The sequence below is a fragment of the Pleurodeles waltl genome, chromosome 9, assembly GCF_031143425.1.
Source record: "Pleurodeles waltl isolate 20211129_DDA chromosome 9, aPleWal1.hap1.20221129, whole genome shotgun sequence".
In the NCBI taxonomy this organism is placed as follows: Eukaryota; Metazoa; Chordata; class Amphibia; order Caudata; family Salamandridae; genus Pleurodeles; species Pleurodeles waltl.
In genome coordinates this window covers 1097005551-1097031617 of record NC_090448.1, presented here as the reverse complement: position 1 = coordinate 1097031617, position 26067 = coordinate 1097005551, and the positions used below count along the sequence as shown (strand labels likewise).

At 46.4% G+C, this 26067-nt stretch overlaps 1 protein-coding gene across 1 annotated transcript; it reads left to right on the top strand.

Moving 5' to 3' along the window:
- The first annotated feature begins 670 nt into the window (after positions 1 to 670).
- Positions 671 to 21146, top strand: LOC138259795 (carbohydrate sulfotransferase 9-like). The gene is made up of 3 exons (XM_069207686.1): positions 671 to 756; positions 876 to 1115; positions 20411 to 21146. Exons 1-3 carry the CDS (start codon positions 671 to 673, stop codon positions 21144 to 21146), a joined length of 1062 nt encoding a protein of 353 aa, XP_069063787.1.
- Positions 21147 to 26067: the final 4921 nt, after the last annotated feature.

Sequence of the window (26067 nt, the reverse complement as noted above, 5' to 3'; positions counted from 1 at the left end):
CCCTGGATGCCGCAGAGCACCTACACTTCCAGATACACATCAACACCAACACCACCCTGAGAGGAACCCTCATCTACAGACCACCAGGCCCCCGCTCCCCATTCTGTGACATCATCGCCGACACTATCAGCTCCTACGCCCTCGCCTCCCCGGACTACCTGTTCCTCGGCGACCTCAATTTCCACCTGGAGACCGCAAGCGATTGCAACTCCACTGCCCTGCTGGAAAACCTCGCAAACCTCGGCCTCAAGCAACTGGTCACCTCGCACACCCACTCAGCTGAGCACACACTTGACGCCATATTCTCCTCCAGCAGCCACATCACCTTCACTCACACCACCGAACTCCATTGGATTGACCACCACTGCGTTCACTTTTCCTTCCTGAAGCCCACCAACAACATCCGATCCCTCACCGAAAGTGGAACAAGATCTCCAAAGAACAGTTGATCTCTAATCTTGCCGAATCTACACCGCCCAGAACCAACGACCCCAACACCTCCGCCCTCAACCTCAATAGATGGCTCGACAACTGCGCAAACACCCTCGCTCCACTCAAAATAACCAACAACACCTGCATCAACAAGAAAGCTTCCTGGTTCACCGCAGAACTCCAGGCCTCCAAACAAGAATGCCGGAAAACTGAGAAAGCCTGGAGCCAAGAACAATCAATGAGCAACTACACAGCCCTCAAATCAGTCATGCGCAAACACCACCAGCTCATCCAGACCACCAAAAGATCCTTCTACAAAGAGCGGTAGACAACAACACACACAACAGCAAGGAACTATTCAACATCATCAAGGAACTCACCAAACCCAAATCCAGCGCCATCGACCCTCCCCACTCACAAGACCCCTGCGACTCCCTCTCCAGCTACTTCCACCGCAAGATCGCAGATATACATGAAAGCTTTGCAACGCCGTCCCCCACCACCACCACTGACCCGTTCTTCACCACCGCACCCTACCGCACCAACGTACTAAGCACCTGGACCCCCACCAATGATGAAGAAACCACCAAAACCATGAGCACCATCCACTCAGGCTCCCCACCAGACCCCTGCCCCGACCACGTCTTCAACAAGGCCAGCCAAATCAACGCTCCCCAAATCCGGTACATCATCAACAGTTTCTTCGAGACCGCCACTTTTCCAGATATCTGGAAACACGCCGAAGTCAATTCCTTACTCAAAAAACCCAAAGCCGACCCCGATGACCTCACAAACTACCGACCTATCTCTCTACTCCCCTTCCCCGTGAAGGTCATAGAGAAGATAGTCAACAACCAACTTTCCCACTTCCTGGAGGACAACAACATACTCGGCGTCTCCCAGTCTGGATTCTGCAAAAACCACAGCACCGAGACCGCCCTCATCTCCTGCACCGACGACATCAGGACCAGGCTCGACAAGGGTGAAACCGTGGCCCTCATCCTTCTCGACCTCTCTGCAGCCTTCGACACTGTATGCCACCAAACCCTTGCACACGCCTCTTCAACGCCGGAATTCACCACAAAGCCCTGGACTGGCTCACCTCCTTCCTATCCGAAAGAACCCAAAGAGTTTGCCTCCCCCTTCCTGGTCTAAAGCCACCAAGACCATATGCAGAGTCCCCCAGGGATCCTCACTCAGCCCAACCCCCTTCAATATCTACATGGCTCTGCTCGCCAGCATCGTCCGACCCCACGGCCTCACCATTATTTCCTACGCCGACGACACCCAGCTCATACTCTCCCTCACGAGGAACCCCTCAACCGCCAAGAACAACCTCCACACCGACTTCTCGCGATTGCTAATTGGATGACAGCAAGCCACCTCAAGTTGAACTCAGGAAAAACTGAAATCATCATCTCCGGACCCAGCAAGTCTGCATGGAACGACTCATGGTGGCCGGCCACCCTGGGGCCACCCCCGACACCCACCACCCACGCACGCAACCCTCGGCTTCATCTTAGACTCTTCTCTCTCCATGACCCAGCAAGTCAACGCCATATTGTCCTCTTGCTTCAACACCCTCTGTATGCTCCGCAAGACCTTCAGGCGGATTCCTGTAGAAACCAGAAGAATGGTCATCCACGCCCTCGTCAGCAGCAGACTGGACTATGGCAACGCCCTCTACGCTGGAACCACAGCCAAACTCCAGAGAAAACTCCAGCGCATCCAGAAAGCCTCAGCACATCTCATCCTCAACCTCCCTCGCCACGAGCACATCTCCGCCGACCTCAGCACTCTACACTGGTTACCTGTCAACAAAAGGATTGTCTTCAAAATCCTAATCCACGCTCACAAAGCCCTCCACAACACCAGACCGGCCTACCTCAACGACTGACTCAACTTCCACATCCCGACCCGCCAGCTCCGCTCCGCCGACCTCGCCCTTGCAACAGTCCCTCGCATCCAACGCACCACGTTGGCGGCAGGTCCTTCTCCCCCCCTCACCGCCAGAACCTGGAACTCCCTCCCCACCAACCTACGCAAGACCCAGGACCTCCTGTCCTTCAGAAAGCACCTCAAGACATGGCTCTTTGAGCAGTACCCCTCCGCGCCTTGAGACCCTACCGGGTGACTAGAGCGATCAAAAAATGTATTGATTAATTGCTTGATTACATTACTGCTGGCAAGCCTCCTGATGCACTGTGGTGAACACTTCTAGTAGTCTTGGACGTGGTGGTCACTAATGTAATTTTGTCTAACGTGGTCACTATTACTACGCTAATAATATTTGTAGCCTGTGATGATTTTTGTTTAATATTAATAGCTCTTATTACACAAAAGGTGGGAGACCCCTGTGGTAAACTAAGTGCATCAGACCACCTGCTGTGTTTAGAGCAGAGACTCTGATATGCTGTGTTTTTTCCCCTCACCACTAGGTAAAAGCTGGCAGGCATGAGCAGAACAAAAATATAACGACTTCCACCATCTGGGAGAAACCTCCCAGGTTATAGGGCGTCATTAGTTTAATTTTTTGTTTTTCGGAAGCAAACTTCTGGTTTGGAACTTGTTTCTGAAAAATAGAATAATTTAGTGCAAGGATTTCAGAAACATGGCGAACATAAACCAAACTTTTTGTACCTTCACAGGAACCGAGCTCGCGATCACATAGAGTGGGTGGTACTTTCTAGAAACTCTGATGGACGTCGGCCATCACGCCACACGTTATATCAGGACCTATGTTGTGTCGGAAATAGCCTCAGACTTGGCGAAACAGAGAGTCTTGGAAGAAGCGCATGGGCAACAACCGATGGCAAATCAAAATGTATCTCAGATATATGATAGACAGAAAGGACAGCCAGATCCAAGGATTAAAGAAATAGGATTTAATATAGTCGGAGCCCACCCACCAACTGCATGACACCCAGCAAAAGGAAAACAGCAACTGATAGAGGTTGGAACATGGAACAACACCTGAAAATACAGAAAGCCAAATCCAAAATACAGAATTACTCATTTGCACAGAGAAGACCAGGAGAAATTATGCTTATTTTTGAGGAACTACCTTTGATCGTATAAAAGCGAGTTGTTGCAATATCGTCTCAATAACATCGTGCTATCAGAATGTAGGGGGAAATATCAAGGACCATAATATTGACAAGGAAAGTATACATAGGGACGTATACTTATCCATAAGTACTTACCTCACAGATATGTTGGTCCTCGATATTTTGACCACGATATACTGCTAGCCCAATGTTATTTACCGCACCGAAGATTTCCTTTATCGTCGCTAGAAACAGAAAGTAAATAGCAGGTGCTCACCAGCTTAGTTTGTAAGGGAACTCCCGGGTGGGCATGAAAAGAGTGGAGTGAGAGATGCAGTGAGATGTCCCTCGGAATTTGGGCAACATTGTGAAATACGTTTTTAGTTCTCTAGGCATATGAAATGAGGAATTAGTCACTTTGGACAAAGTTTTCAGATACGATAATGTTTAAACAATTCTAAGTAGTTTATTTGCAAATAAACGACTTTCAGCATGCGTAAATAAGAACGAAAAAAGAACAGTATGGCACTGATTAAAACTGGCTTGGAAAATCCTGACCCCTGGTTACGCAGGGTCGAAACTATGAGTTGTATAGACTTTATCGCACCCATAAATGTTCTAGTTTCTGGGCTGATCTCCCAATCCCCATAACAGCCCCGCCCCCCACCCACAGGTCCCAGACCCTAGGTCTTAGAGCTGGCAATGAAACAGGTCACAATCGGCCCTATATTCATGTCCTTAACTTTAGTGGGAAAAACACTTCCGATTTCTGGAGAATTAATGTAATAAATATTCAGGTAATCCATGTCAATGATTTAGTTCCCATTTGTATTTCACATGTTTTGCTGAATCTTGCAATGCATTGGACTGTTAGCTATTGCCAGGATGTTGTGTTTTTGTTTTCCTCGTTCATGAGTACTCTTGTATAGTGCCTGCTTTGAATTGAGTCGCCTCCAGGGGTTTATAATGGGCCATGATTAAGAGCACGCTGGAGTTGAGGCTGAATGGCGTTGCGAGTTTCTCGCAGCACCTGTCAGTGGGTCACAAAGGTGTTCGGTAAACGTGGTGATTCAATCCTTGGCCTCTCTGCAGAGCACACACATACAACTATTGACAAAGCCAATAGACCAGGCAGGTTTTAGATGTATGTCAGTTGTGTTATTATAACTGGATGTAATAACAGAAAGCTCAGAGAGGCACCGAAATACAGAAATTTATCAGGAGCGTAGCTTCAGGGGGGTGATTGGGGTGTTGCACCCCCATATTACATGTATTTTCTGATACGCAGCTGGTCATATATGCTTTCAATCGGGCATGGCCAAATGTCTGTCTGATTTCACCACACTGTTTTCCATACACACAATCAAAAAAACACACACACACTCCCTCTCTGTTTTGAAAATCCTCAAAAGGATGGTTATTTTACAAAGTATTGTTTTTTCTCTCATAATCCTCCCACCAATCTGCATTCCTCTCCTTGGCTCCTTAGGCCCCTCTCATGCACCCTGTATAATGCATAATATGCCAGCCTGATTGATGGAAAATCGGAAGCACCCCCACCCCTAATCTTACTGACCTAACTACACCCCTGAAATTTAGGGGTCCCTTTTGGAGACCTCCGGCATTTTTCATCCCACTTAAAACCCTGCCTAATTCAATAGAGTGGCATAACATTAGTGTTAGACCTGACAGCCTTAGGGTAGTCACCCCTAACTTTTTGCCTGCCTCCCTCCTCGTTTTGGATACTGTTTTGCTGGTTTTTAGACTCTGCGCACTTTACCACTGCTAACCAGTGATAAAGTGTATATGCTCTCTCTCTGTAAACATGGTAACTTTGGATCATACCTGATTGAACTATTTAATCTACTTATAAGTCCCCAGTCATGTGCACTCCAGGTGCCTAGGGCATATAGATTAAATGCTACTAGTGGACCTGCAGCACGGATTGTGCCACCCACTTAAGTAGCCCCTTTTCCTTGTCTCAGGCCTACCATTGCTAGGCCTGGGTGTGCAGTTTCACTGCCACCTCGACTTGGCATTTAAAAGTACTTGCCAAGCCTAGAACTCCCCTTTTTCTGCATATAAGTCACCCTTAATGTGTGCCCTGGGTATCCCCTAGAGCAGGGTGCTGTGGAGGTAAAAGGCAGGACATGTACCTGTGTAGTTATATGTCCTGGTAGTGTAAAACTCCTAAATTCGTTTTTGCACTACTGGAAGACCTGCTCCCTTCATAGGCTAACATTGGGGCTGCCCTCATACACTGTTGAAGTGGCAGCTGCTGATCTGAAAGGAGCAGGGAGGTCATATTTAGTATGGCCAGAATGGTAGTACAAAATCCTACTGACTGGTGAAGTCGGATTTAATATTACTATTCTGGAAATGCCACTTTTAGAAAGTGAGCATTTCTTTGCACTTAAATCCTTCTGTGCCTTACAATCCACGTCTGGCTAGGTTTAGTTGACAGCTCCTTGTGCATTCACTCAGACACACCCCAAACACAGGGTACTCAGCCTCACTTGCATACATCTGCATTTTGAATGGGTCTTCCTGGGCTGGGAGGGTGGAGGGCCTGCCCTCACACAAAGGACTGCCACACCCCCTACTGGGACCCTGGCAGACAGGATTGAACTGAAAGGGGACCTGGTGCACTTCTTAGCCTCTCTTTGAAGTCTCCCCCACTTCAAAGGCACATTTGGGTATAAAACAGGGCCTCTGCCCTACCTCATCAGACACTTGCTGGAGAAGAAACCGGAACCAGAAACTACATCCTGCCAAGAAGAACTGCCTGGCTGCTCAAAGGACTCACCTGTCTGCTTTCTACAAAGGACTGCTGTCTTGCTGTTGCCCTGCTGCCTTGCTGAACTCTTGTCTGGCTGTGAAAGTGCTCTCCAAGGGCTTGGATAGAGCTTGCCTCCTGTTCCTTGAAGTCTCAGGACCAAAAAGACTTCTTCCTTTCACTTGGACGCTCCGTGCGCCGAAAATTTCGACGCACAGCTTGTTTCGCGGCGAGAAAAACGCCGCACACCGACGCTGATCGACGCGACGCCCTCGGGACGATCGAGACTTCGACGCACAACCTCGCAAGGACAAAGCCGCTCGACTTTCCAGGAGAAATCGACGCGACGCCCACCGTGAGTGCGAAACTTTGACGCACGGCCTCGCAAGGACAACGCCGCCCGACTTCCAAGGAGAAATCGACGCGACGCCTGCCGTGAGACCAAACTTTCGACGCACGGCCTCGCAAGGACAACGCCGCCCGACTTCCAAGGAGGAATCGACGCGACGCCTACCGTGAGATCGAAACTTCGACGCGCAGCCCCGCAGAACGACGCGCAGCCGGAAAACAAGCGGGAGAATCCACGCACAGACCCGGGACATCTGGTAATCCCCGCGATCCACAAAAAGAGACTGTCTGCGCGCCGGAAACCGACGCCCGACTTCCCCGCGTGGAAAAGACCGACGCAAGTCTGTGTGTGCTGAGGAGAAATCGACGCACACACCCCTTTTTCCACGCATCTCTTCTCCTGTGGCCCTCTGAGGAGATTTTCCACCAGAAACCAGGTACTTTGTGCTTGAAAGACACTGTATTGCATTCTAAAGACTTAAGACACTCTATATCACTTCCCTGTGATATTTCTACAATTTTCCATTGCAACTTTATTCTTTTTGACCTACAATTATCCTGATAAATATTATATATTTTTCTAAACACTGTGTGGTGTAGTTTTGTGGTGCTATATGGTGGTATTGTATGATTTATTGCACAAATACTTTACACATTGCCTTCTAAGTTAAGCCTGACTGCTCGTGCCAAGCTACCAGAGGGTGGGCACAGGATAATCTTGGATAGTGTGTGACTTACCCTGACTAGAGTGAGGGCTTTTGCTTGGCCAGGGGGTAACCTGACTGCCAACCAAAAACCCCATTTCTAACATTGGTGATCAGCGGTGAGGATAGGACTTGTATTTGTGCAGTGACATACAGTAGCTAAGTATCTCACTACCTACCCACAGTTGAAGGTCAACTTGGTTTTGATCTCTTTTTGAAAATCCGTTTTTTTCCTGACAATTTTCAAAAACTAAATCCTCACTCAACATGTCTCTGACTGGGTCTCAGACAGGGGACTTTGACCTAGTCCAGTTGGATACATACACGGTCAAACAACTAAGAGGATTCTGCAGGGCATTGAGGGTACCCACCCAAGGGGCCTCCAGAAAGGAGGACTTTCAAGTGGCGCTGAGGGCCTGGGCAGAAGCCCATTTAGAGGATGATGAGGAAGGGGAGCCAGAAAATGGCCCCTCAGAAGGATTTTCACTATCTATGGATGGTGTTACCACTGCAATTGTGCACCCTTCCAGACCAGGGAGCAGTGTCTCCATGCAAAGCCTGACCGCAGAGGAAAGGAGAGAGGAAAGGGAGTTCCAATTGCAAATGGCAAAAATGAAAATTGAGGCGCAACAGGAGGAGAGGAGGGCAGAAAGAGAAGCCAAACAAGCTGAGGCTGAAAGAGCAGCCAAACAGATTGAAGCTGAAAGGACAGCCAAACAGATTCAAGCAGAAGCTGAAAGGGCAGCCAAACAAGCAGAAGCTGAAAGAGCAGCCAAACAAGTGGAAGCTGAAAGAGCTTTGGCTGAAAAGAAACTACTGTTGGCTCATGAACTGAGTCTCAAGGAGCTGGAGATCAAGGCAAGACAGTCTGAATCCAGCAATAATGGTGGCAGCATACAGACAGGACCTGCTGGAGAAAAGAAGGTTCGTATACCCAAAAATGTGGTGCCCAGTTTTGTGGTGGGAGATGACATAGATAAATGGTTAGCTGCTTATGAAGTTGCACTAAGGGCTCATGAGGTTCCTGAAGGGCAATGGGGGGTAGCTATGTGGGGCTATGTGCCGCCATTGGGGAGGGACACACTTCTCACATTGGATCCACCGGATCAAAACACATACCCACTCCAGAAAGCCACTTTACTTGCCAAGTTTGGGCTGACCCCTGAGGGATACCGTCAGAGGTTCAGGGACAGCACCAAACAAACCACACAAACATGGGTAGATTTCTTTGATTTCTCTAGTAAGGCACTGAATGGATGGGTGCGGGGCAACAAAGTAGCAGATTATAAAAGTTTATATGATTTGATCCTGAGAGAGCATATGCTTAATGTTACTTATGCAGATTTGCGCCAGCACCTAGTGGATAGTAAGCTGACTGATCCCAGGAAGCTTGCTGAGGAGGCGGACCTCTGGGTTAGCACCAGAGTGTCCAAAAAGGTACCTGGGGGGGACTCCCACAAAGGTGGTCAGGGTTCCCAACAGAAGAAAGAGGGGGGAGATAAACTTACAGATAAGGAACTCTCTAAAGGCCCCCAAAAGAATTCCCAGGGAGGGGGTGGCAACCCTTCCTTTTCCAAATTTGGGAGAAAGCCAGGGACATTTGACAGGTCAGGAAAATCTAGCCCCAAATGCATGGAATGTTACCAATATGGTCACTACAAAGGCGATCCTCAGTGCCCCAAGAGGGCACCGTCCACTACTGGACAGGCACCTGGGTTGACTAGTGTAGCACTCGGGGGGGAGATGGACCCAACTAGCTTTGGGGAACAGGTAGAGATTTCCCTAGTGTCCCTGGGAGAAGGAGAAATGGTGCCCAAGGCCCACATGCCTAGAAATACTTCCAAGTACCGGCAGTGGGTCACCATTGATGGGCAGAGGGTGGAGGCTGTACGTGACACAGGAGCCAGTATGACTACTATCAAGAGTCAGCTGGTGTCAGCAGAGCAGATAATGCCTAATACATTCCACCAGGTCAGAGTAGCTGACAATCGCGAGAGTCACCTACCGGTGGCTCTGGTTCCCTTTGAGTGGGGGGGGGTCTCTGGTACTCTGAAAGTAGCTGTGAGTCCTGCCATGCCTGTAGATTGTCTGTTAGGCAATGACCTTGAGCACACTGCTTGGAAAGAAGTAGAGCTCAGGTCTCACCTGGAGATGTTAGGGTTACCTGAGTGGGTCTGCATGACCACACGGTCCATGGCTGACCGAGAGGGAAGTCAAGGGCATCTGGAGCCTGGAACGATGGCCCAGAGAGCTGCCAGGAGGGGGGACCAGGGGTGCGGGAAACCGGCCCCCGCTGTTCCCACAGTGGCTGACGGGGCTCCTGAGGAGGAGGCTTCCGAGCCAACTGGGGAAGACATCGCCGCCCTAGGTGACTTACCTGAGCTTGCTGGTTGGCAAGTTGAGGGTGGACCCACCAGGGAGGACTTCTGCAAGGCGCAGAAAGAATGTCCCACTCTAGAAGGTTTGAGGAAACAAGCCTCAAACCAGGCAGCCGGCGACGCCTCTGGCAATCACCACCTATATTGGGAGAATGATCTCCTTTACAGTGAGCCTAAGGTTCCGGGCTTTGGGGCAGCACGTGTGCTGGTGGTCCCTCAATGTTACCGAACCTTCCTACTGGGTCTGGCTCACGACATTCCCCTGGCAGGACATTTGGGGCAGGGCAAGACCTTTAACAGGCTTGACACCCACTTTTATTGGCCCAAAATGAGGACCCACTCAGACAAGTTCTGCAGATCCTGTCCTACCTGCCAGGCCAGTGGTAAAGCAGGAAAAAGGGTTAAAACCCCCCTGATTCCCCTTCCTGTCGTTGGCACCCCCTTTGAAAGGGTGGGCATCGACATTGTTGGCCCCTTGGACCCCAAAACTGCCTTAGGCAACAGGTTCATCCTGGTTTTGGTGGACCATGCCACCCGTTACCCAGAGGCAATCCCTCTAAGGACAGTAACTGCACCGGTGGTGGCCAGAACCCTGATGGGGATATTTACCCGTGTGGGGTTCCCCAAGGAAATAGTGTCTGACAGAGGCACTAACTTCATGTCCGCATACATGAAGTCGCTGTGGGATGCGTGTGGTGTAACTTACAAGTTCACCACACCCTATCACCCCCAGACGAACGGTCTTGTGGAGAGATTCAACAAGACCCTGAAAGGCATGATTGGTGGCCTTCCTGAGGCCATGAGGCGTAAGTGGGACGTCCTCTTACCATGCCTTCTCTTTGCTTACAGAGAGGTCCCCCAGAGAGGGGTAGGGTTCAGTCCCTTTGAACTTCTCTATGGGTACCCTGTCAGGGGACCCTTAAGCATTGTCCAGGAGGGATTGGAGAAAGCTCCAAAGACACCCCCTCAGGATGTGGTCAGCTATATGTTGGCCCTCCGCAACCAGATGACCCGCTTCTGGAAAGAAGCCCAAGATAACCTTGAGGCCAGTCAAGAGGTGATGAAACAATGGTATGACCAGAAGGCCACCCTGGTAGAGTTTCAACCTGGAGACAAAGTGTGGGTAATGGAGCCAGTAGAGCCCAGAGCTCTCCAGGACCGCTGGTCTGGCCCATTTGAAATAAAGGAGCGGAAAGGGGAGGCCACTTACCTAGTGGACCTCAAAACCCCTAGGAATCCCCTAAGGGTGCTCCATGTGAACCGACTAAAAGCTCATTGTGAGAGGTCGGAGATCAACATGCTTCTGGTCACAGATGAAGGAACGGAAGAGGAGAGTGAACCTCTCCCCGACCTCCTCTCTGCCCAAGAAGGTGATGGGTCAGTAAGCGGGGTCATTCTGTCTGACACCCTGACTCTAAATCAGAAAGGAGACTGTTATGAGCTGTTGGAGCAGTTCTCCCCCCTGTTCTCCCTTACTCCTGGGCTGACCCACCTCTGTGTTCATGATATTGACACCGGTGACAGTCTCCCTGTGAAAAACAAAATTTACAGGTTGTCGGATAAGGTGAAGGCCAGCATCAAGGAGGAGGTCTCCAAGATGTTGACTCTAGGGGTCATTGAGAAATCCAGTAGTCCCTGGGCCAGCCCAGTGGTATTGGTCCCTAAGGCTACTGCCCCAGGTGCGAAGCCAGAACTCCGGTTCTGTGTGGACTACCGGGGTCTCAACTCAGTCACCCGGACTGATGCTCACCCCATCCCCCGAGCTGATGAGCTCGTGGACAGGCTAGGCGCTGCCAAGTTCCTGAGTACGTTTGATCTTACTTCAGGGTACTGGCAGATCGCCCTGACTGAGGGGGCTAAGGAAAGGTCCGCCTTTTCCACCCCTGACGGCCATTACCAGTTCCGAGTGATGCCGTTTGGATTAAAAAATGCCCCCGCTACCTTCCAACGGTTGGTTAACGGGGTCCTGGCTGGCAAGGATGCCTTCTGTGCAGCCTACCTGGATGACATAGCTGTCTACAGTTCCAGCTGGGAGGAACACCTGCTCCACCTCAAGGAGGTGCTTCAGGCCCTGCAACAGGCAGGCCTGACCATCAAGGCTAGTAAGTGCCAGATTGGGCAGGGTTCCGTGGTGTACTTGGGACACCTAGTAGGTGGTGGCAAGGTGCAGCCACTCCAGGCCAAGATCGAAACTATCAAGGCCTGGCAACCACCTCGAACCCAGACTGAGGTGAGAGCCTTTTTAGGCCTCACCGGATACTACCGCAGGTTTGTCAAGGGCTATGGTACCATTGTGTCCCCCTTGACCGAACTCACGTCCAAGAAGCAACCTAGGTTGGTGAATTGGACAGAGGCTTGTCAGAAAGCCTTTGACGCCCTAAAGGAAGCCATGTGCACGGCCCCCGTGCTCAAGGCCCCTGACTACTCCCAGGAATTTATCGTGCAGACAGACGCTTCAGAGCATGGCATAGGGGCAGTCCTAGCACAGCTAAATGAGGAGGGCCAAGATCAACCGGTAGTCTTTATTAGCAGAAGGCTATTACCACGGGAACAGAGGTGGAGTGCTATTGAAAGAGAAGCTTTTGCTGTGGTCTGGGCCCTGAAGAAGCTGAGGCCCTACCTGTTTGGGACTCACTTCCTAGTTCAGACAGACCACAGACCCCTCAGATGGCTCATGCAGATGAGGGGTGAGAATCCAAAACTTCTGAGGTGGTCCATTTCCCTACAGGGGATGGACTTTACGGTGGAACATCGCCCAGGGGTTGACCACGCCAATGCTGATGGTCTCTCCAGGTACTTCCGCCTTAGCGATGAGAGCTCCCAGGAGGTCGGGTAGCTCTCCCCACTTTCAGCTGGGGGGGACACATGTTAGACCTGACAGCCTTAGGGTAGTCACCCCTAACTTTTTGCCTGCCTCCCTCCTCGTTTTGGATACTGTTTTGCTGGTTTTTAGACTCTGCGCACTTTACCACTGCTAACCAGTGATAAAGTGTATATGCTCTCTCTCTGTAAACATGGTAACTTTGGATCATACCTGATTGAACTATTTAATCTACTTATAAGTCCCCAGTCATGTGCACTCCAGGTGCCTAGGGCATATAGATTAAATGCTACTAGTGGACCTGCAGCACGGATTGTGCCACCCACTTAAGTAGCCCCTTTTCCTTGTCTCAGGCCTACCATTGCTAGGCCTGGGTGTGCAGTTTCACTGCCACCTCGACTTGGCATTTAAAAGTACTTGCCAAGCCTAGAACTCCCCTTTTTCTGCATATAAGTCACCCTTAATGTGTGCCCTGGGTATCCCCTAGAGCAGGGTGCTGTGGAGGTAAAAGGCAGGACATGTACCTGTGTAGTTATATGTCCTGGTAGTGTAAAACTCCTAAATTCGTTTTTGCACTACTGGAAGACCTGCTCCCTTCATAGGCTAACATTGGGGCTGCCCTCATACACTGTTGAAGTGGCAGCTGCTGATCTGAAAGGAGCAGGGAGGTCATATTTAGTATGGCCAGAATGGTAGTACAAAATCCTACTGACTGGTGAAGTCGGATTTAATATTACTGTTCTGGAAATGCCACTTTTAGAAAGTGAGCATTTCTTTGCACTTAAATCCTTCTGTGCCTTACAATCCACGTCTGTCTAGGTTTAGTTGACAGCTCCTTGTGCATTCACTCAGACACACCCCAAACACAGGGTACTCAGCCTCACTTGCATACATCTGCATTTTGAATGGGTCTTCCTGGGCTGGGAGGGTGGAGGGCCTGCCCTCACACAAAGGACTGCCACACCCCCTACTGGGACCCTGGCAGACAGGATTGAACTGAAAGGGGACCTGGTGCACTTCTTAGCCTCTCTTTGAAGTCTCCCCCACTTCAAAGGCACATTTGGGTATAAAACAGGGCCTCTGCCCTACCTCATCAGACACTTGCTGGAGAAGAAACCGGAACCAGAAACTACATCCTGCCAAGAAGAACTGCCTGGCTGCTCAAAGGACTCACCTGTCTGCTTTCTACAAAGGACTGCTGTCTTGCTGTTGCCCTGCTGCCTTGCTGAACTCTTGTCTGGCTGTGAAAGTGCTCTCCAAGGGCTTGGATAGAGCTTGCCTCCTGTTCCTTGAAGTCTCAGGACCAAAAAGACTTCTTCCTTTCACTTGGACGCTCCGTGCGCCGAAAATTTCGACGCACAGCTTGTTTCGCGGCGAGAAAAACGCCGCACACCGACGCTGATCGACGCGACGCCCTCGGGACGATCGAGACTTCGACGCACAACCTCGCAAGGACAAAGCCGCTCGACTTTCCAGGAGAAATCGACGCGACGCCCACCGTGAGTGCGAAACTTTGACGCACGGCCTCGCAAGGACAACGCCGCCCGACTTCCAAGGAGAAATCGACGCGACGCCTGCCGTGAGACCAAACTTTCGACGCACGGCCTCGCAAGGACAACGCCGCCCGACTTCCAAGGAGGAATCGACGCGACGCCTACCGTGAGATCGAAACTTCGACGCGCAGCCCCGCAGAACGACGCGCAGCCGGAAAACAAGCGGGAGAATCCACGCACAGACCCGGGACATCTGGTAATCCCCGCGATCCACAAAAAGAGACTGTCTGCGCGCCGGAAACCGACGCCCGACTTCCCCGCGTGGAAAAGACCGACGCAAGTCTGTGTGTGCTGAGGAGAAATCGACGCACACACCCCTTTTTCCACGCATCTCTTCTCCTGTGGCCCTCTGAGGAGATTTTCCACCAGAAACCAGGTACTTTGTGCTTGAAAGACACTGTATTGCATTCTAAAGACTTAAGACACTCTATATCACTTCCCTGTGATATTTCTACAATTTTCCATTGCAACTTTATTCTTTTTGACCTACAATTATCCTGATAAATATTATATATTTTTCTAAACACTGTGTGGTGTAGTTTTGTGGTGCTATATGGTGGTATTGTATGATTTATTGCACAAATACTTTACACATTGCCTTCTAAGTTAAGCCTGACTGCTCGTGCCAAGCTACCAGAGGGTGGGCACAGGATAATCTTGGATAGTGTGTGACTTACCCTGACTAGAGTGAGGGCTTTTGCTTGGCCAGGGGGTAACCTGACTGCCAACCAAAAACCCCATTTCTAACAATTAGCCCTTGCGGTGCGGGGGAGGGGTAGGCCGTAGCTCCAGGGGCCCCCCTCAGCATGATACACTGTGCACAGATGGCTGCCCCTGGCCTGAGATCTCCTGACTGGTTCCAGGTGCCCCCCTCCATGTACTTTGCAGGGTTGTGGGGGCTTCAAGTTTCGTTATGCCGCTGGTTCAATACATTTCTCCCCCACCCTCTGCTTACATTTCATTTCAGGATGACAAATTTGCTGTCATTAAAGAATTAAACTGGTGAAAAAGGTCTGCAAATTACCCACACTTAAGCAACAAAATCTGCTTGCTATTGCCAGACCACTGGAATTATCTGATTCTGCTGCTGTGGCGTTTTCCACGTCAATTTGGATTTATAATAATGGATTTGCTTCCCTTGCCACATAATCCATTACTTTCTGCATAGTTTACGGTTTAAAAAAAAAAAGTGTTTTTTCTGGTTCGACTGGATACAATGTTAGTAAATTCCTGCCACAGGTGTTGCCACATAGTATGAGGCCCTTTGCTGCAGCATGGCAGATCACATTTCAACTGCTGATTGATGTATTTAGATATTAAACTGATGCTAACGAGGCAAATCATTTGGCACACATTGTTAACAATGTGAAAATGACAAAATAGTCAAGTAATACTGCCCCTACATATGCATTATCACGCTATAATATATTATAAAAATGTCTAAAACGCATGAATACCCCAAAGGTTCCACCCGTCAATAGTCACAGGTAAGATTTAGCTGCAGTAGGACACCCAACAGTAGCCTAGCTAGAAAACAGCCAAGATTTCAGTTGTTTCTGGATTTGTAAGTGGTCCTGATTTTAGCTAATGTTAGATAGCATAGAGTTCCAAAGGGTCTGGACTAAGGCGTGAAAAGAGAGGCTTTCCATTCTGGCTCTACAGTAGCGGGCGACATAGGCCAAATTCAAATCAGCAGAGTGAAGTGCTCTAGAGAGCGTGTAGAAATTAATCAGGGTCGACAGGTCGGAGAGCTCCTTGCTTGTACAGGTTTTTGTGAGAAGTACAAGGCTTTAAATTTGGTACACTTTTCAATAGGTAGCCAGTGGAGCTTGACAAGAAGATGAGAGGCAGAACTGAACTTGAGGAGGGGAAAAAAGAAATCTCGCAGCCGCATTTTGAATGGCCTGCATATGATTCGGAACGGATTTTTTTTAGTCCCAGATAGAGGATGTTCCACAAATCCAGTTGTGAGATAACCAAGGTTTGCATGATCAGTTGGCGTATTTGCTCGGGAATGCAGCCCAAAATGGGTTTAAGACTCCTGAGGGTGCCAAAACAGTGACCGGCTAGCGTTTTGATTTGTGTTTCGAAAGATAGATAGTTATCCATATGTATTCCTAGGTCTTTCACCACTGATTTGGGAGCAGGAGGAGAACCCAAAATTTTCGTCCACCACTGGCCACTCCAGAGATGTGTATGCCTGCCCAGCAAGACAATCTCAGTTTTGGTGGCATTAAGTTTTACCCATTTATAGAGCATCCACCCAGTGACTGCAGTCAAACAAATTTTAAAGTTGGCGCAGTCGCTAGGCGATTCTGCAGGCAAGGAAGTGAGCAGCTGAGTGTCGTCAGCATAAGACACTGGTGAGATTTGGAAAGTATCATCAGCATATGACACTAGTGAGTTTTGGAAAGTATCATCAGCATACGACACTAGTGAGTTTTGGAAAGATTTCTCTACTTCAGCCAGTGGTCCAACGTAAATGTTTAAAAAGGTAGGGCTGAGCGTCAGAACCTGAGGAGCACTGCGCGCCACTGTTCTGTGGGATGATGCAAAACGGGGGGATAATCACATGAAACAATTGCTCTTTTAGGAATGAGGCAAACCAGGATAGAGTTTTACCCTGTACTCCCAATTGAGAAAGACGTGGTAGCAGAATTGCATGGGAGACAGTATTAAATGCCGCACTTAAATCTAAAAGGATCAGAGCTGGGATTTGCCACCATCTATGGAGCTGCAAAAGGTTTCAGTGACTGTTTAAATAGCAGTTTCAGTACTAGGTGACGCTTAAAGAGATGTGAAGTATTTGATTTTGTTGTAGAAATGTTGTAAGAAGGTTGTTCACATGCTTCTCCACCAGCTTGGATAGAAAAGGCAGGACGGAGATGAGACAGTTGTCAGGCTGAGTAGCATCTATTGAGGGTTTTTGTTAAAGAGGGATAGTCTTGACATGTTTCCAGGAAGCTGGTACTTCTGCGGTACTCAGTGAAAGTTTGGCTACTTCCAGAAAGATAAGGATGATACTTTCCAGAAATTTTACAGTAAGACAAGGTTTTAAAGGGTCACCCAGGGATCCTGATTTTACTTGACACATCAAAGTGGATATAATGTCAACGTCCAGCAGGGCAGAGTTACAGTTGCATAGTTTGTCTTTTGTTGCCGTATACATTACAGAACCCCGCTACATAATTTGTTTCTTCTTTCCCCATAATTTTATTAGCCCTGGTTTTTGCCCATCATCAGGGGAACATTCTTGTGATATGTGCTATTCATCGCACCCATTAAATTCCGAACACCGGAGTGTCAGATTTTATCATGCTGCTCTGGGGCACTGAGGGCTTAAGTAGTGTTAATTTGTTCTTGCAAAGTATTTCCGCTGGGCAGTAAAGCATCTCAAAGTACTTTAGATAGTTTGCTAACTTTTGCAGTTAAGGTGAATTTGTTATGCACAGATGGACTATATCAGTCACATTCAGTCCCAGGTTGCCTAACAGCAGCGCCAGAGCACCTATCTTATTATACTACCAAGGCTTAGCAGCACCATGTATACTGTGAAAGCCAGCGATCATTTTGAGCATGCGCAAAAAGCAGAAGCTGGCTATGTTAATAGGGATGCACTGTGATGCTAAAAAAAGAGGAGTCAAGCATAAGAACTAGCTGACCATCTGCATTAAAAATGTGTTGTTCTAAGATTTTACCCCACCAAATATGCTAGGAACTAAGGGCCACATGCACGACCGTCAGATTTTGCGACTCACAGTTTGCGATGTTTAGTGAGCCGCAAATTGCGAGTTGCAAAATCTGATGTATGACGTGTCTGAGTCTCTGGGACCGCTGCCTGCTCTGTAGAAATATTGGCTCCCCAATTCACAAAGGGGAAGGGATCACTTGGGGACCCCCATCCCGTTTGCAAATGGTTTAGCACCAATTTTAAATTGGTAGTAATCTGTGAATATTTTTCAACCGCATTTTGGTTGCAAAACATTTGTACATGGCCCAGCGAGTCGCTATTAGGAAGGGATGCCCTTTACACACCACTTCCTAATAACGAATCACAAACTCAAAATGTGATTCGGTAATAAGTTACAGAGTTGCATTTTCCCTTTTATACATGTCAAAAAGCATTTTATCGGTCGGCATGGCCAGATGGGCCATTTACCACCAGTAAAATGCTTCATATATTTGTCCCTCAGTATGAGGAGGTTTGGTGTTATGGGGGGGCTTATACCACACACACTGTAACCAATACAAGGAAGCATCACCAGTTGATCACTATGGGTTGGGGAATAGCATGTGGAAGTCCATGTTCCTGCATTGATTACCACTTTTTTTTAGCAGCAATTCCATGAACTTTATAGAGTACAAAGCTTGCAACAGTAATGGCATCCAGGGAACCACACTGAGCCATTACTGAAGTTAGTCCCCCATCCTAAGCAATTTGGACGATTTGAACATCAAAAGAATACCAAACAATACAGAAACAAGCATTCACCGAACAAGCACAGAAATTATTAAATATTTAATGAAAACGCACACATGTAAAGAACAACATTTTAATTTTAAAGGGAAGTTTGGAGATTATTTAAATTCAATCGAGGTGGACAATCATCCATATTATGTTCTGTTTGATGCAGTTGCGCTGCTCCCTTGAATCAATCTGAGGATACTACTACATATTTAGGCTCCAGTTTCAAATCCTTTTACTTTCACTGAAGGTTTTAAAATTGTCAGTTTTACATTTAGCTTCTTTATTTATAAACACTTTAATGATCTGTTAATACTCTTTAATTTACTATGTAGTTGTGGACCCCCTGTCTAGGTGTTGTGGACTCCAGGTTAAGAACCACTGGCCTAGAGACTTGAGATTGTTAGACACTTTATATATGTAGTCAGGGATTAGTATACCCAAAGTAAAACAAACATTGGCAAAGAGAGTAGGTTTGATGGTCGCATTTAAACTCTGAAAAGTGAAAATAAATGCCTGCTGCAGCATAAAACAATTATGACACGAGTAACTAAATGTGTGATGACAGAGAATACTTTTCAGATGTAAAACAGTCCCTTTCCTAAGGAGGTAGAAGGATACGCCCAAACAGCCAATTAAAAATTGATGAGACTAAAATATTCCCATGTCCTGATACATATGTGATTGAAAATCTCTCATGCCAGTAGCTGAAGGTTACTGAGCCAAAGGAATCAATGTCTGAAGGAGGCTCAGCTAAAGTCAGGTAAGCATGTATACAATACAGTATGTTCACCATGAATTGTGCAAGAGCCATTACATGCCAAAACCTACAAAGAGGCTGAATATGAGATAACCCATAATGGGTTGCCATCCTTGGGTGCCAATACTTGTGTTTTTGGTGCTTCTTTTATGTAACCACTAATTACTACTTACTGTATTCCAGGAATACTCTTACTCTGTTGGGCTGTCGGAGAAATATGTCAGTGATGAAGTAGTCTCCATAGCTGACATACTTTTCCAGCTAACTCTAAATGAGATTTGCAGTAGTTCAGTTTGGCAGAGTGTACTCCATCTCAGGTGGAACACCCTCTCTGTCAAAATCTAAGTTAAGCCTATAGTCTTTAGTTTAAAAGTTTCACAAATCTTTGCAATAATCATTGACAAAGCTAAAGTTTTACTACATATAGTATAAACACACATATGGAAAGACACGTCTCAACACACATTGACATAGATGAAACATTTATGCAAATATGTAGACAGAACATCACACCTACCGACATCCATGCACACACAGACAAATGCACCTATAGCCACACACACAAACTCATGGAAAATCCGTGGTGGTCATGTCCTTTTGTCAATGACCAGTGACATTCCATACATAAGCTCAGCTTTGCGTCACCTTTTGACAATCTGGTCTGGCTTTTATTGTGCACACAACTACTGGCCTCCACTGATTGCTTTTTTTCACTGATCCTCTTCAGATTCTAAATGCTGCATTTTTGGGTAGGTGTGGGTATGTAGCCAATGATTCCCATTTCTACACCAATGGTAGGTGGAGGTCCACAATTCATTACATGTGCTGAAGAGTGTGTACTCAAATGTGAATTTGAAATGTGCTCCATTAAGTTGATGGAATTACACTTTCATTCCACACGTATTTCAGTGTAACTTGCAATAAACCATTTTATTTTAGGTTGCAGAAATATTGTTAGCATTGTCAAGGTCATATTTGCCTCAATATGTGCGCTTATGCCATTCCTATGATTATCATCTCTTTCAGGTGCTACACAAGACTGGCTAGTAACTCAACACCAGCGTAAGGCTATCTTAAACTCCACTTGCTTAAAATTTAATCTCACGAAGCCCACATTTTCACTAAGCTTTGAGGTTGGAAGACAGTTGTATGTTGAACATAAGCACCGGTTCATATACTGTCAGGTACCCAAGGCAGGCTGCTCCAATTGGAAGCGGTTCATTCTTCTACTCAAGATGAATCTCAGCATAGAGGCTGGAGAGCTGAAGAACATCCACGAAACCACATTGCTCACAAATCTTAATTATTATCCCCCTGCCTGGCGGAGGATGCTGCTTAAAAACTACACCAAAGTGATGTTTACCCGCCACCCACTGCAGAGGTTGATCTCAGCCTACCGCGACAAGTTCCTCTACAGCGACAATGAACAGTACTACAAGAAGACCATTGCAAGCGTAATTAAGACAAAATTCAGGAAATCTCAAACTCTTGTAGGGAACGTGACTTTTCCAGAACTTGTTCGCTATATCCTGAAATGGAAGCCCAGCCACAGTGACATTCATTGGCGGCCAATGTTTGAACTTTGTGATTCCTGCAATATCCAGTATGATTTTTTAGGCAAGTTTGAAACACTGCAAGAAGACGCTGACCATGTGCTAAAACGCATTGGAGCCCCCAAAGGCTTGCAGTTCCCCAATGTTATAGCATATGCCAACGAAGCAAGGACCAGTGCACGGATCACAGAAAAGTATCTTAAAAAACTCACCAGTCATGAATTGCAGAGGCTTCTGAAGATTTACCATTTAGATTTCACAATTTTTAACTACCCAATTTGGCACAATGACACTTTGCAAGAAGATTGACAGAATATAATCATACTGTGGCCGGTGATTTTTATTAATTTGTTTCAACATTTTCTGTGTACTGTGGTCATGATGATGAGTCAAGTTTGTGTTTCTATTTGCCAAGCCTTCATGTACTCCCCATTAAACTACTGGTTTGCTTGTTGGTGCATGGAATTCATGGGTGTAGCTCTTTGCCCCTGTAGCAATGTCATGGCCTTTCCCTCACATTTTTTCTGATGCAACTGGTGGAATATGCGTCTAGTACATTGGCCCTGTGTTATGTGCAGGTTTGGAGCGCGGTGCTGCTTGCCGAACCCGAACTGTCTCGCGGAGCGCCGCTGTCGCGTCTGCTGGCCAGCTTCTCCTCCTTCCAACCGTCAAGAACAAGGCCTGGTCAACTGTGCTACTGTGTAAGATGAACCCCAATAATTTACTGATCCACAATCACTCCAAAATGTACTGCTGAAAGATTCAGCTCCAGCACCCTTGATCTAACAGTAAGAGGCACCACCTTCAAAACATCAGACCCACAGAAAATAGCTGAGTAAATCAAAATATTGGCTGGGACCAATCAATAATGTAGTTTTAGATCAACAAAAGTCAAAGAGTTTTATTGAAAAAACATTCGTGTAGACAATACAGAATAAATCAGTTCATGGACATGGTGAGAAGACTCAGATACAGAGTACACAATCAGAAATCAGAAGCCAATCAGAAAGCAATCTAAATATCAGGCCCATAAAGAACACCAGCAGCATTTCTAATAGGAAAAGAAAGACTCCGTTCAATCAAAGAGAGTTCTGTGAAAAATTAAAAGTCTCACTCTCGACAACATAAAATACAGGGGCTTTATACACATTTTACACATAAACAACAAGAAAAACAATGAATTCAGTATAGCATGACTAGCGATACCACATTTTGGACAAATCAGAGACTGGATCTTCATATTAAGGTTTTATAACACTAGCTGTTAGTATCTTCCATGACGTTCCACAGCAACAACAATCAGGAGATGCAAAATACAATGTGAAACATTCTCAAAGACTAAAACACGAATGTACTAGGAACTTGCATCACAACTTCCAGCAGAAGTGTCCTTCAAACAATTATGCCAGGAACACAATGTAAAGTTTCATTTACAATACATGCTCTTTAAAAGAATATTCAAATACGTCACATTGTACTATGCTCCACAGGAACTGTGGGGAGAGAAGACGTGCATAGGAACATTGATTGGAAGAGGAAATGAGCAGGAGTATAATGAAAAAGATACTAGAAACTGCATCTATTTTTAATAAAATGGTGTTGTCACAAAATGTGTCAAAATTAAACAACATTATTAATCACACTTCTAATCATCACTAATAATTTAAGTGCAACATCATTAATTCATTGCTTACGACTTTATGCATCATAGAAATTATAAATGTGCATACATTATTTATTACTCAGAATTGCACAAGTGACAAACACCTCGACACTGCCTTGTTAAAGAGCAACGTAAAAGCATAAGGAGTTCTAAATCCAGATGAGAATTTACTGGTGGAACGTCTTCCATTGTCCTCCTCTGATTGTTTCTCCTCCTTATTTAGAAGATGCTGAGAATTGTCATTTAGCACCCACCTCTAAATCAGGCCCTAGTAGTGCTGGGGACTGCCGACCATCTACCTCTGAAAGATTTCCTCTTGTTTTTCATACTGCTTTAGCTTGGACAGCTCATGTGGTTGGTAGTTGATAGCTAGAAAAAATGACAAAACTAGAAGACAAGGCAACATCACAGTGGAGGGAGGAACCACACACAAGTTACACTACGGCAACCTCGTAGGTTGCAGTTACACCAGAATACGTTTCTCATACAGCAGAAGTTACTATGACAATATATTGGGCACCCACAAAATGTTTGTTAATTTTAATTACTTTTTCCGTATTACAATAGTGGAAGGTTGTTTTGGAAATGGTCTATCCCAGTGATACTCAAAGTACCGCCCGGGGGCCGCATGCGGCTCTCCTGACATTTACATGCGGCCCCCAGGTCAACAGCAGCACTGTGCTGCTGTTTATTCGACTCAGCACTGGCACTAAAAATTGTAAAATAAACGGGCAAGTATTTATTTGGCGTCTAATTGAAGTTAACGAAAAGGAGTAACTAGGGTGTTCTGGAACTCTTAACTTTAGAAACACCTTCATTAAAAAATGCCATCTTGCAGCAAAAATATAAAAGTATTATCTGTGTGAAATTCAAACAGTGCATTTCATTAACCTGTAGAACCATTTCTCCTTAGTACACAACATTATATCACTGCATTGATAAGTATTTTCAAAGTCAGAGTTTCAAACATGAATTTAGAAATTTTCATCCCCTTCCACCCCCCACACCCTGACAACAATGTGAACTGTGAACTAAAAGGCAAGTCAGTTGTTATGTGAACTCTTTGGGACTGCTGGGTTTCTATAAAACATGAACAACGTTATAGTTTATTAAATCAGACACAGAAGGTTTTATACAACATACATCCTGAAGACATATTTCAAGGTTCTTATGTGTGATGATGAAGAAAAACGAAAAAAGGAGGTAAAGTGAAATAAAACATTTGCCTAGGATCACACAATATGGTTAAGTGGAGAAGCCGGGATTTATACCCAAGTCTCTGGTTCCACATTGGGCAATTCAGACCCTAGATGTATATCCTTCACTTCCCCTACACACACTTTACTACCTCCCCTCCTCGCCCTACCCCCAGTCCTCCGACTGCTACCATGCTGGCATCAATGCGGCCCTCGGCCACATCAAAGACCAAACAGTGCGGCCCCTGGGAAAATATTTGTGAGTACCCATGGTCTATCCAGTCAATAGTGTGTTAAATGTGCGGCAGAGAATAATCTGAAGCGACTTGTCACAAATAAAATAAAATACATTTACAAGGAAACAATTTACAAGGTGTAGTCCTGACATATTTCAAATCAGGACTAGAAAACAAACTAATCCACGTTTATTTTACCTTCGTTTGCAGGTATGGTCAAAACCGCTCACTTTTAAATGACTCCTTTTTTGGTTACCAATTGATGCAATTTATCCATGTAATTAAGAACAGTGCATCAGAATATATCATTGAACTTCGTTCTTGCAAAATATATCTCAGAGTATCTGTTCCACCACCATTCCCCCTACATACGCAGAATATCGAATTAAGGTTTTTGGCTTTTTTGCTGCATTTACTGGTTCAGTAACACAAGGCAGGTGTTTTAGATCACCTATAATTTTGTTGCGCTCATGTCCCCGACCTGCACCTCAGTTAAAAAAAAAAGGTTCCGCACAACTGGATTCCTTCGGGCACCCATTGAAATGGCTTTTGCATTTGACTGTGAAAACAGTTCTGTAGGTAATTGGCTGAATATAAATTGTTTGCTAAAATGTACTGCAAATAAATCACTCCCTAGTAACTCAGTGCAGGCAGCCATGAACCGACAACAGTAAAGAATGGACTGTACTCCTATAATTAGTGAATATTGTGTCAGTGACCAGGTATCCATGACGTCCATCAGGCGTGAAGCCAGGATCTTAAAAGATGTGTGTAGGTCTCACCGTTAAAAGTGTGCCTACTCTGTCCCGACCTTTGCCTTTGAATACATGCCCGGGGCACTTGAACCAGCTGTGCATGCCTGGTATCGAACCCTTGAGCCAATGTTGTTTATATATTTTATGGGGGGACACAAGGAACCACAGATAATCGGCTCAATAGCAGCCTCCTGATCACCACAATTCAGTGCAAATGGGAGTTTGCACACAAATCAAGATTACAGCTTGAGCGATAATACCCTATATTGCACTTTTTCTCACACCTAAATTTCACCAGCTAAAATCTAGCTAAATTTGTGAAAGCAAAATTCAGCACATTCTAATTTTTGCAATTCAGAATGGGGTCTACCATATCATCACCCGTTTTAAGATATGAGCCTCAGAGTGCCACTGTAATATCTCATTAATTAAATACTGCACCCTCTGCTACAGGCACAGGACGTGTAAGAATAAGCGGATTCTATGAATGGGGACCTAAATCTACAGGTCCTTATCGACTTCCAGCTACAAAATAATATTCTTTGCACTAGAAAATTACTGTTAGCTTGAGTAGCTGCAGGAAGGTAGGTCTCTATCTACTGTACTAAAATGAAGTGCACTGTGCAGAGAGTCCAGTGGATCCCCAGAAATGTGCAGAGGCAGAAATAGATAGGTCTAGAGCTCTATTTGTGTTATTGTGGGCGAGCAGCTAGGCTTATCAAGGAGTCGTGTTAAGCATTTTTTGTACTCAGAGGCAATAAATGAGATGCACACACCAAGAATAAATCTGAGACCAATGTAGAAAAATAACAGTTAATTTTATTTATACTTTGAACCAAAGAACTTCGTTATGAGGTTAGCAGTTTTTAATTTTAAAATACTTTGCTGATTCAAAAATCGGCAGTGTAATTTTCAGTCTTCAATGTTCACCTGTGGAGGGAAACAAAGATGCTGTTTTGCAGGTAAGTACACCACTTATGGTTCAATACTTTAGACTAGCACCAGGGAAGGTTCAGGTTGGTACCAAGGGTGCACCCACAGAGGCACAGGGGCGGCTGGGTGCAGTAGTCAATGTTGGAGTCGGTGCCCAATGTTAGTCAATGGAGGGGGGAAAGTTGATACGCTGCTCACAGGTAAATACTAGCGGTGGCAGAAGTTGGTCTCCCAGGGCTGAGGCGAGCACTGCGGGGGCCACAAGTCAGCACCAAACTTACACCCTAAGTGGCACCGCGGTGGCCGGGTGCAGAGTGGCAACACAGAATTGGGCGCCCTGTGTATTTCAATTGAAGAGATGGCTTCCAGAAATGGGCTGCAGGCTCTAGCCAGGAGGCCGGGAGGGGTCAACCTACAGCTGCCCAGGTAGGTTATGGTTCAGGTAGG

What these genes read in the sequence shown, in the direction of transcription:
- LOC138259795 (XM_069207686.1), top strand. Translation starts at nt 671, where the DNA reads ATGAGCAACTACACAGCCCTCAAATCAGTCATGCGCAAACACCACCAG. An exon ending in AGATCCTTCTACAAAGAGCG is followed by an intron (nt 757 to 875) that starts GTAGACAACAAC and finishes CTCCCTCTCCAG; the next exon opens with CTACTTCCACCGCAAGATCG. An exon ending in ATCAACGCTCCCCAAATCCG is followed by an intron (nt 1,116 to 20,410) that starts GTACATCATCAA and finishes ATTTTCACTAAG; the next exon opens with CTTTGAGGTTGGAAGACAGT.